The sequence below is a fragment of the Ornithodoros turicata genome, chromosome 8, assembly GCF_037126465.1.
Source record: "Ornithodoros turicata isolate Travis chromosome 8, ASM3712646v1, whole genome shotgun sequence".
In the NCBI taxonomy this organism is placed as follows: Eukaryota; Metazoa; Arthropoda; class Arachnida; order Ixodida; family Argasidae; genus Ornithodoros; species Ornithodoros turicata.
Genome location: NC_088208.1, coordinates 23,456,337 through 23,468,452, shown reverse-complemented (window position 1 = coordinate 23,468,452; position 12,116 = coordinate 23,456,337). Strand labels below are relative to the sequence as shown.

Below are 12,116 nucleotides of genomic sequence, written 5' to 3'. Positions count from 1 at the left end.
GCAGGAGGCTGTATTGATAACAGCACCGAAGGCGACCCAGAGCGCAGATGTTTTATCCGCCGGAGCTGTGCCATCACCTTCATCACCCTTTGATGAAAGCGATATTCCAGACGGCCAAACGGTAAACAGACTCGCCAGGCAGAGTAAATCACAAGAGTCGTCGCAACAAGGTTCGCACCAACATCTGGTGGCGATGGAACACACTGTTGCATCCAGGAGCAACAATGGAAGACATTCGAGCCAAACAGCGCGACCAAAAACACAATCGCTACTTTTTCAGCAGAAGTATAGTCTGGTACACACCGAGCCTTCGGCGAGGCAAAAGACATCGCTAGAGAGAACCTTGGAGCCATCTGGAACCAGCAACGACAATGCACGTAAGGCTGTTGCACAATCCCAGCAAAAGGCATCACTAGAGGCAGTCCTCGAACCATTAAGTACCAGCAACGACCCTGCACATGATGATGTGTCCCAACCCCTCCTACTGGGAGACCAAAGTGCAGAGGGGGATGCATCGAGTGAGTCAGGATCATCTGAAGAGTCTCTTTCCACGTCGAGATGTACAACTCGAATGGTCATGAACAGTACACAGGCACAAAACGCAACGAAACACTCTTCGGGTCACGGGAGGCTTCCAGAATTTGGAGCAGAAGAACGAACTGTATGCACGGATAAGGTAGTTATGCCACTGGTCGTTGAGTCCCCAGCCTTCCTCAAGAGGGACGCCCTCCTATCAGCTCGTCCTGTCTCAGGCGAAGAATTCGGTGTTAAAGAAGAGGGTGCATTTGTAATTTCGCAATTAAAGGCAACAACTATGACAGCTGGAGGATCTCGTGCTGCACATGTACGATCCCCACGGAAATTCATGGCACAGGACTGCACATTCACGAGTATTAACACGAGCCTGGAATCATCCGAACATTATGATATGACTGATGGAAAGAACTAGAGATGCGCGCAAGATATAAAGGTGTATGTCGACTGAGTATTTCCAAATGTGTTGCACAAGAAACTGCCAAAAGCTCACAAACTTTTTGGTACTACTATGCATGCAGCCTGCTCTGTTTTACTTGGTTTTGGCAAGTTCATGTGGATGCTCTTCATGGCGGTCGTATCCCATGGTATGCCATACCATACAGCAGTGGTTCTCAAATTAAAACAAAAAACAAAGAATGCCATGCCGTGCCTGCTATTTCGCGTTACCAGGAAGCCCATGGCAGCAGACCCGGAGGTTTCTCATAAATGTGCTTGCATGCGGGGTACGCAACGCTTTCGATGCGTCACACAGCCTCGCTTTCACGCCTGCTTTCTCTTATGCACGAGGACCAAAATCTATGTCATGCGAACAACACTCGCTCCCAACTAAAGGCCACGCGGTCTGCGTCTATCGCGGCATACACGGACGTCCCGCCTTCACGGTGCACCGCGCAGAATTTTTGGCCCGGTGAAGTTTGGGCGACGAAGTTTGGGAACCACTGCCATACAGACTGCGTTACAGTCTACTGGGTGTTTCAAAACGATAAATCGATTTAAAAATCTACTTTCCTGAACATTATGGGGTCAATCTTACTCATCTCGAATGTGATCTTGCTATTACTTCTGAGCACTTTTATCAAATTTAATTCGCGAGACAAATTTACCCAACTAATCTCCGAAATTTGCCATAGCAACCTCACGTCCTTTTCTTTCTTTCTTTCTTTTTTTTACGAACAGAAAGCGCACGTCGGATTTCCCCATTGCATTGCAAAATACATTTCCTACTACTTTAGTGACAACTGAAGAAGATCGTGGTTTCGAAGCACGCAAATTGTCGACCGAGCTCAGTTCCCCGTCAAGAAAGTGCAAGATGCGGCGGTAGGAGAACGTTCACCCGTCCCCTCCTATTTCCTTCTCGCTCTTATTTCAGACACTCCTCTTCGACTGACCGAGTGTGTAACTGTGTAACCTCGACTGCAAGCTTTGTGGTACAGGTAAACATATTGAGAAAAAGTGAGGGCCCGACACCACAATATTTTAAACAAGTATTTTCAACAGCGTGTTTATTTTATTTTAGTATATAGTGTAACACTATCGAAAAAGCATGTCGGCGGCGGCCATTTTTGTTGTGGCACGTGTGTGAGGACAATTTGTCATATGGTGGATGACGATTAGCAGGAAGCGTATCTGAATCAAGTAAAACATTATCGGGAAGGTATTGTGACGCACACTTAAAAATTTTGCCGCCGTTTATTCTCGTATATCGTGATTGACATAATCGCTTCAGTGACACTTACTTAGGCCGTGTAGCAGCCACAGTTGCTTCGCGGCGCTGACACGGAATAAAAAAAAAGTTAGCCGTGTAGCAAGCACGTAGTGGAAGTGACATTCACTTTTTCGAGCGCACTTCACGAAAATGACACTAAATTAGCCCGTGACCGGGGTATAACTTTGCAACTATGCTGCCGTCATCAGCAGAAGCTTGGACAAGGAAAAGTGAAAGGGCAGCGTAGTCTCTCACATCGCTTCTTTCGGTGATCCGAACGCGGCTAGCAATTTGAGAGGCCCGAAACGACGGTGTTCGCAATTCTACCTGTACATTAGATTACCTGTACAGATTAAGGAACAGCATTAATTTACATCTTGTAATTAACTTGGTAACAAAACAAAGTAATTAGTGCACAGATTATGGGTGATTATTTTTGAGTGCATGGGAAGAATAATGAAATAATATGACACATCATTCATGGATGTTGAGTTATTTCGCACTGTTTCATGCGAACTAGTACAAATTTGGAACTTTGGACACAGCAGCAAAAATTTCTCTCATGCCACCTTCTGACCAACAAACTCATACTTTTTAATTATTTCAAATATTCAAATATCACAACTATCATACGTTGATGTCGTGTTCTATTAACATTTCTGAGTGCTGAATCATGACCAGTGCCATTGCAGTACCTTTCTGTGGCAACAGCTGCAGCAACGTAGCTTTGCGGAACACAGAGAGCCAGGAAATGAAGACTACCCGGAGTATTTTAGGTGGATATTGAAGAGTGGCAAAACCCAGTGACCCAGTGCAAGTAGGTTGCAGCATGTCAGTAGCCGCCGCTAATTTGAACAGAGCCAATTTGGCTTCCTTGTATGCAGAAACTTGTTTTCACCTGTTTTCAACAAATCAGGGGAGAGAACGATGTCATTCGAGATAATGGTTGGTTAGGAGGTGAAGTAAATGCGTTTAATGCATTAAGTTTGCCGTGTGGCTAGGGTATTAGCCACGTTCAAGATGGCAGTGTATAAATGCAGACTGTGGCAACGGCATCACTAAGGTGCCCGAATGTGGCACGCAGATATAAAAAATCAATCCCGGGAAATATCGAAATGTTTTCCATTTTATTATTACACATTTATAGTTTGACATGTCGCAGGATGAACAACAGGGTGAACTTCGAGCTTCAATGAACATGTTAAAAAGAAGTTGTTGCAATCTATACAGAGAAATAATCGACGACCAACAGTCCAAAAAAAGTAGCAGGAACATCACTTGACGTACTTTTCCATAAACTTTTTGTGAAACTCCGATCGCAGTGTGTCATTTATGAAATGTTTCTCCTGTGGATCCCTTTCCCCCTTTGCACAATTCTTGAAGACGACGTCATCGTCCCAACGTCGCTTCACTTTGAACTCGCCTTTACCTCCCGTCAGCAGAGGGTTTCCGCTCAAGATATTTTCCATTCGAATCTTCTCTTCCTGGAGTTTTCGTTCTGCTTCCTGTAAAAAATAATGGTGATTCTTTGCGAAGCATTTATATGGGAAACCAGTCGAGAGAGATTTACAAATAAAGCCTCACATTCTCACAGAAAGTGAGAGACAAAACATCAAACTGCCACAGGAACCAGGCATTGACAATGGGCTTTACGGATGCCTGGCGAAGCACGCTAACTTTTATAGGAGGACTGATAAAAAACATCAGAATGAATGTGTATTTAAAAAAGCAAAAGGGTTCAAAATTTGAAACTTCAGGTAGTCCCTTCGGAAACCGGACACGTAGCCCACCGCCGTTTCCGCAGTTCGAAAAGTTTCCAGAAGTCTTTGCTGTTTCCGAAGACTTCCAAAAATATTCTGGACAGTGGAAACAGCTGGGCTAGATATACACACTGGATACTTTTTGATGCACGCAGCCACGCACATCAGTAAAGCCCATCATTAGACACACCATATCTGATTAATTTGTATCCCGTTGACAAGACACACGGGCGAGGCAGTTTTAAATGAATTACAAATCAAATGAAATAATTATAATACAAATATATTGTTACCCGTTTTGCTTCCTCTTGTGCTCGTTCCTTCTTAATTCTATTCAGTTCAGCCATGAGCTCTGCAGTGTCGTCCTCATCACTGTCTGCACTATCGTCGTCCTGTAATCACAGTCACCATGATCAATACGCTACGACAGCTTGTCTTTGTGCAGGGGAGAGAGTGGGGGGGGGGGGGTAAACCATGTGACAAAGCGTCTCTCCACTCATAAGGCAAGGCAGCATTAAAGGGTTACCCGTAGACTGGCATGGCTCCACAGAAGAAACCACTTGAGCCTCAACATTGAAGTGTTACCCCCTTGTTTGGGAGAATGACAAATGATGACGCTCTATGGGCAATAAGGGAGAGAGGGAGACCGGGGTGTTGTGCAGAGAGCTGATTTACTTGCATATCATATAAACAGCTAGGTTTCCTACTTTCAGTAAATGAAGAAAGGAGAGAGAGAAAGCAGAAGACACACACAATGTAGGCACCCTGTGCTTGTGGTGTGTCATACACTTATCTCCCTCTCTTTCGTGTGCATTAACAATATTCCGAATGGGAATTAAAGGAACAGTTCACTCTCTAGCACAACTGAAACAAGTATACGTCAGGCAGGGGCAATTGACTACATACAGGGTGTTTATTTTTATGCATTCTTTGCAGTGGAGTTCTACGGCCAGGCTGACATCCCCTTGAAGAGAGTATGCAACTACAAGATGGCTAATTACCTAAAATTCATTAATTAACTCTTTAGTTAGGGGATTTTGGGCAAAAGTGGGAGATCCGAATGAGAGACCATCCTGGTTGAAAGCCATTCCACATTTTAAAAATCCTGAAACATGCACGTGCGTGAAGATATCCACCCCCGAATTTTGATGTGCATAGGAGCCTAAACTGCGGCGACCTGGAACACAGGGTGTACAGCCCTCATTTTACGTCAGAGAGCCACGTGATTTGGAGCGATAGAGACGATTGGCCAACCTGCAGGCCAGATAAACCGCTTTCCCGCCCAGATAAAGCGTCAATCGCAAATGGCGTTCCTCCAGCGTCCTGACGCAGCGCTTGGCAGGCGGCAGCCAAAGCGTTGTCGAACAACAGAAACGCGACGCTCCCCCTGAAGTCCAAGGCGAATAGATAATTCACGGTTGGGCGACGGAAGAGGCAGGGGCGACGTGCGCAAGTGGCCAATTGGGGATTAGCCTCGGGATAGGTCCATCCGGTCGCCCCAGTTTTCGGGAGCCCCCATAGATGGCAGCACGCGGAATTGCTCAGACTGCTTTCAAGCATCAGATGTTGGGATGGCCACGGTGTTCAGCAGAAGAACAGAAGTTTGTTCCCGATGTTAAGGACGCAATTCTTGTGTGTGCGTCCAACATACAAAACACAAAGAGAAGTGTGCAACAGCATGATGAAGATGTCAACCGGAACTCTGAGTTCGCTCTGTCTAAATACACAGAGCGGGATACCTTGTGAATAGCGGGACCGGGATTCACAATAAATATGGCTCCGTGATTGCGCGTTGCTGCAGTATCTTGTTCGTTACAGCGTGTATGGATCCCCTAATCAAAGAAATCCCCAATTAAAGAGTTGCTTAATGAACTGTAGGTAATTAATCATCTTGTAGTTGCATATTTTCTTCGAGGGGACATTAGCCTGGCCGTAGAATTCAACTGCAAAAACGGCATCTATTTTGCTCTGCTAGTTTTTTTTAATAAAAATTCTGTAACGAATAAAAAAAAGACACCCTGTATAAGTCTCCTGTGAGCTCCTGCAGGTCTTGTCGTTTCTGGGACACCTCGCCGGGATGGTCACATGTGGGTGTCCTCTCCACCACCACCTTCTCATTCTCTGCCGGGCGGCAGAAATAATTCCACAGCCTGGCACCAAGACAACGCCCTCTTGTAATCACAGTTATAGCACCTGTCATCTCAGCACAAGGATTTCAAGCCGTGTGTCAGGAACAGTGTATTACGGCCCCACTGTCTTTATCTTTTACCTTGAGGATAATGTGCTTTCCTTTTGGAAAACTGTCTTCATGGACAGAGAGCACCTTCACGCAGAACTGCCTGTCAGTGGACACTGGAGCGGGGGACTGTTCGATATAGGACACTTCGTTTTAGACACCTTTATCTTTGTGGATTCCCCTGAATGTTCAAGTCATCTAGCCTTGGGATGCGGGTGACAAGGGTGTGCTGATGGGACAATTATGGGACCTTGTAGGGGTAATTATAGTCACAGTGACAAATTTGACGGGTGCGACTGTCTACCTTTGTGTAGATGCGGAATGTTGACATGTTTGTCTGAACCCCTTAAGTGCAGTTTTTTAAACGAGGGGAACAATTTGGGTATTTCAGGAGCTGTTGGGGTCAGATACTGTGTGTGTGTCGTGTATTATTTTACATCTCCGGGAAAGGGTGTCGGGGAAACGTTGATTGGTGACAAATCCAAACTTTGAGAGAGAGAGAGAGTCGCATTTTTTGGGATGTGTGAAGATGTTTCCCTTCCTAAAAAAAAAAAACTCTAGACATGGGGAAAAAAAGCGTTTGTTCTCGTTTGAAGACCAAGATACACCAGGGTTCCATCCAAATAAATGCAACTAACTGCCTTGTCGTCTACGACCATATTAGAGCCGTTTCCCTTGCAAGGTTCTGCAAGGCGCAGTGTTTGTCCGGCACCCAGCATCGAAGGAAAACATCAATATGGACTCTCGGAATTGCCACAAGGAAAGAACATTGAAGAAATCCATCTCTGCGTGGGTTGCATTTATTTATAGATAAGAAATAAACGCCAATAATCAATTCTACCACTCATGTTGGTGAAAAGCGATGCAGTGATTCGGAAAATCAGGAAATGCACTGCCCATGGAAACAAAAATTTACAAGCTGATGCTTAAGAGTGAACTAACCCCTTGAAGTAGGACTAGAGTAAAGTAGAGTAGAGTAAAGTAAAGTAAAGTACTAAAATAAAACATGCACACATACTAACCTCCTCAAGTGGATCATCTGCATCCAAATTAGCTGCTGGAAGTTGGTCAATTCGTGGCCTTTTCGACGATGACGATGTATCTGGAAGGGACTTTGGTTAGACACGTTCTTGCTAGACAATTCTTTGTCTGAGTGAACAACATTCAGGAGTGGTTGATGGTGGTCTCAAAATTCGAAAGTTATCTCTACTTCTCTGCATAACATACCGAAGCAATACCAAGCGATGCAATGACACTTCACCCATGACTAACCAAGTACGCTGCATCATGTAAAAATGGAGATTACAGTGGTTCAGTTGCTTCTCTTTTCGAAGATTCTGTTGTTGGCTCTGCATTGTTAGTTACTTGTAAATCTAACTGCTAATAAATTCTGGTGAAGCTAAACATCAGCTAGACGTGTAGCTTGAATGGTGTACCTGGCTCTCCCACATTATGTAAGACTAATGCTGGTGAAAAGCAGGCTCTTTCTGGATACTGTAGGACTCCAGTATCATTATGTTTTTACCAAGTTACAGCAAGCAACTGGGTAGGGTGTAGTCTGTCATTAAGAAACATCATGACAGACTGAGACAGACTGACGTTTTGATGACGATAAGTTATGTCTTCAGTCTGTCATGATGTTTCTTCATGACAGACTGAAGACATAACTCATCATCATCAAAACAAAACCTTGTCTGCGTGTGGGTGAAACAGCTCGACAACAAAGACACAGGAAACAACACACGTAAGTGCTTGCGTCCTTCATATTTGTCGTCGATTCGCTTCACCGACGTGCATACATATCCACTACCCGGTTTCAACACACTGTTGTTCTGCAGGTGTAGCACACTATGTTCATGGCCCTTTGTGCCGAAGCAATGTCCCCTCATTGATAATTTAGTGCGATAGTACTAGTAACGTGCTTTCATTGTACTGAGAACTATTCCAGTTTGAAACTCATTCGGTTGAAATGCGACGTAGCTTAAATAATGTCGATTTAAATGGTGAGCGGATGTGTGCGGCATGTTTGTAACATCTTTCATATATCTCACTTGGAATGTTCCAAGTGCACCTGCTTGCTGTGCCTGCTACCTTTCAGGCTGGATGGGATATCCTGCTGGAAGGTCTTCACAAAACTACGTTATCTGGACACTGCTCCGATCAACAATCTGCTAAGTCTATACAGTGGATAGATACGAAAATGTGTAACCTTTCTCAGTGAAGTATCTTAGGCCCTGCTAATTTTCATGTACGGTTTCATTCTCTACTGGTGCACTGGGTATCCTGTGCAGAGCAGCATGTGGTCAACTACGTGTGATGTATCTATTCAGCCAGCACTCCAGCATAGCAGGCTCGTCAGATATCTTGTGGTGTGACAATACATATTAGATTTGTAAAACAATAATTTACCAAATGAGTGTTCAGTGATTTGCTTTTACTCTTGCTTAACTTGGACGATTCAACAATGAAAGAGAACCTTGTAGAAACCTACCTCTGCTGGTTTTCTTCCCATCTCGTTCGTATGACACAACTCGCTCACGTTCTTCGAGTTCACGGCGGAAATCTTTAGATTTCAGCTCGTCGCTAGTTCCTTGTCCTGGTTGTCTACATGGCATTAATGTAGGAATTCAGTGGAAACATAGTGCGCCATTCAAGATGGGAAATAAAGACAAAAACCTCACCGGTATTTTAACTTCGTATGCCCTGGAAGGTCCCTGCTTGAATACTGTTTTGACAGAGCTCCCAAATCTTTCTCATTGCGACCTGTTCCGCCTCTCGCAGGCTCGAACGTTGGCCTAGCAGCAGTTGTCATTACTCAACTAGAAAGCACAGCACGTCCACTAATTAAAAAATAAATAAATTGAACAGTTTGCACAACGTAGCTCTGTTCATGTACGCTAGATGTTCGCAAGTTAAAACATCACAACCCTGGCTACAAAAGTTGTACAATGAATATGACAATGTTCACTGATAAACACGGCAAATATTTACGTTACATACGGAGGACCAACAATAACTTGGAGGGGGAAATGCTCAAATTATTGTGTTCTAACACTTACCAACAAAACGACCATGAAAGCAATGCGAAAACAAAGTGATTGCAATGCCGATCGGAGGTCTGGAAATTGTTGAGGAACAGCATGTATCTAAAAGTGCAAATGGCACAAATTATATTCCCCGAGACTACGTAAAAAATAACAAGAGAACAATGTAAAAGTTGATTTTATTCGTCGAATGTTACGACAATGCGAAAGAAGTTCAGAATCCTTTCGCTAGGTGTCGCCGCTTCACGTTATGGTCACCACCGATATGGTTTCGGTATGGCTCGCCCGCCACAGTTATTTCGGTTTTGGATGTCGCGAACATTTCTCGATCCGTACGGGGTTCGATTTGATGAAGGAACCTTTGAACTTTTCGCCAGATTCGAGCAGGTTCGCACTATTCTATTGCACACAAACTGTTACAGCAGCTTACGATAATGTCGTCGGCTTTACATCTCATGAATTTCTAGTAAAGCGTAATGTAAGCAACTAGAAACAATACGTTTTGTAGCAACACCTGGTGGTGAAACAGCATTGCATTACTGCCGGCTTTTTGTGTTTCTTCTGAAAGTTTTCGCCAGTTATTTTGGGGAGCGTTGCCAGATCATTTGGGAGCGGGGAATGAGGAGCGCTCGAAATTCCCTGTATGTGAGAACAATTGTTAGAAATGATACGTATGGAGCAAATGAAGTGACGGGGTGAGGTGTGGAAAGTTGATATTTTATTATTCTTTTTATGTCATGTAACTTCAACTCTGCTACCAATCTCGATGACGGCCATTACTTCAATTTATATGAACAGCGTCTTGATTATGTGGCATTATAGCTGCTCGAAAGAAGTGACAGGGCGCTGACAAGCTGGTGCATGATGAGAGAGGCAGTACCCGAGACGGGCAGTAGCACAGAGGCAGTACCCTCTCCCTCCCCGTCTCGGGTACTGCCTCTCTCATTATAGCTGCTGGCGCACATCTCCGCATCAGTTTTTTATTTTATTTTTGTGACAGATGGATGCATTTTGTTGGCAAGATGTGCCCTTTCTTCCTATTTTGGAAGCATGGAACATGAACCGCAACCGGACTACGACATCAAGCGTCGTGAAAGAGGGCTTTCTTGTTTACCATCTCTGACAGAAATTTGAGCTGGTATCGAAGTGGGTCCACTTGAAGAACAAAATGGTTCCATTTTATTTGTCAAGTGGATCCACTTGAGATTCGGGCTCCAATTTCTGCCTGGAATGCCACTCGTCGCTTGGGAGGAAGCTCATACAAAAGGCTCACACCGTGCACTGCTTTTTCTCTCTTTTTTTTTCCCCTCTTGCCACTGAGTTTATTATTCGTATAAAGTCGAACTGTCGCACCTCGGTAATTCATCACAAAAATCAAGAAAGGGATAACGGAAAAGCTAGTGGCATCAGGAAAAATTTATGGAAGTTTTAGACGCCCATGCAAATGAAGGCGATGCATTTTGGCAAAGCATATCAATGCTTGCCGACGCGAGCTTACAATGCTTTCTGGCCGTTGGACCGCCTTCAAGGTCGTCTTTTTTCTTCAAGCGGCACGTCACGACGTCGTAATAAATTCTCTAACAGAACCCAAGAGAAACGAAGTCATACCTTTATTAGGAATTCAATTTAAAATAAATAAATAAATAAAACAAAAGACAAGAACGAAAAGGGCGTTTATATATATATATATATATATATTTTTTTTTTTTTCTATCACCCACTCCCGGAACCACCGACAGCAGTGCCAGAGGTGGGGAAATTACTTTCATTTTGTAATGCATTATCATTACTCGTTACTTTTATCAAAAACTAATCTAATGCATTACATTATTCATTACTTTTTCGGGCTTATTAGTATTGTGTAGTGTAATTAGTAATGCCATATTACTTTAACGAAGTAATGACATTACTCTGGCATTACGTTTGCGTTTTTAAGGCATAAAGCCTCAAACGTGCCATGCATGAGCTTTCTTGCTAGCTTTTTTTTTAAATAGGCAATAGCCATCCTAGTATACCCCAAATCGGTGCCACTAAATCCATGCAGAAACGAAGCTGATAGGCAGAACCTATAGATAAGATTTACAGTTGATACTCAAAGTTGTCATGCGCTATCCTTGCACGCCTCGGCGACAAGACGTCTGTCGGAAGCGCATGACGGAATTTCCGTGCTGTTCTGCACGAACAGTCTCGGGATTTTCGGGAATCCATCTAGCGATTCTAGGCTGAGATCCTGATAACTTGCACCGAACCGTAAAATGTCTCCCGCCGCAACTAACTGGCTCGATAATAGTGGGACAAGTCTTCGCCCGCCGGCCCCATGATGCCTTTTCGCTATGCCCAGCTCTACAATTCTGTCCTGACAGAAAAAACGCCCTCTGACAGCATAAGGGAAACTAACACGGTACCATACCAAAACAGCGAATCACTAGTGAACACTTGTCACTTTAGCCTCATAGAGGTTATATTTCTGTTTCAGCGATTCTCCTTTGCCCCTACATGCGTACAGAAGAAGATAGGCAATTGTGACACACACCGCCGAACTGCTAAACTCTTGCAGAATTCCTCAGGCTGGGCCCTTCTCTTTATTTGTTTTACTTTATTTGTTGCCTGGCTTTTTCAATGACTGCCACATTTCAACTGCTGCCCAGTTTGTTTCTCCGCAGATGTGGACTGTTGTGCGGATTGCAGGGACGGATTCTATGGTGGATTGTTGTGGATTGTTATGTCGAGCCCAATGGTTATACGCATACAACGTCGTTGCCGCCATACGCGGCAGGTAGTACCTATCCCTTCCGAATACCTACTACAGTGTTGCCCGTAATTTTTAATTTTAA

The 12,116-nt window shown here is 44.1% G+C and overlaps 1 protein-coding gene across 4 annotated transcripts in view; it reads right to left on the bottom strand.

Annotated features, from left to right (window-relative positions):
* Nucleotides 1-3,352: 3,352 nt before the first annotated feature.
* The window catches only part of LOC135366725 (protein CWC15 homolog A-like), a 161,754-nt gene continuing 152,990 nt past the window's right edge, over nt 3,353-12,116 (bottom strand). For 2 of the 4 annotated variants that reach the window (XM_064599569.1, XM_064599568.1), the window contains exons 2-6: nt 8,920-9,057; nt 8,730-8,842; nt 7,261-7,340; nt 4,296-4,394; nt 3,353-3,747 (exon numbers count right to left, since the gene is read on the bottom strand). In XM_064599569.1, the coding sequence (XP_064455639.1) occupies nt 3,517-3,747; nt 4,296-4,394; nt 7,261-7,340; nt 8,730-8,842; nt 8,920-9,050 (654 nt within the window). In that variant the 5' untranslated portion in view covers nt 9,051-9,057 and the 3' untranslated portion in view covers nt 3,353-3,516. Of the gene's footprint in view, nt 3,748-4,295; nt 4,395-7,260; nt 7,341-8,729; nt 8,843-8,919; nt 9,079-9,297; nt 9,408-12,116 lie in introns of those variants that run through there. The other 2 variants (XM_064599566.1, XM_064599567.1) reach the window with 2 other exon arrangements.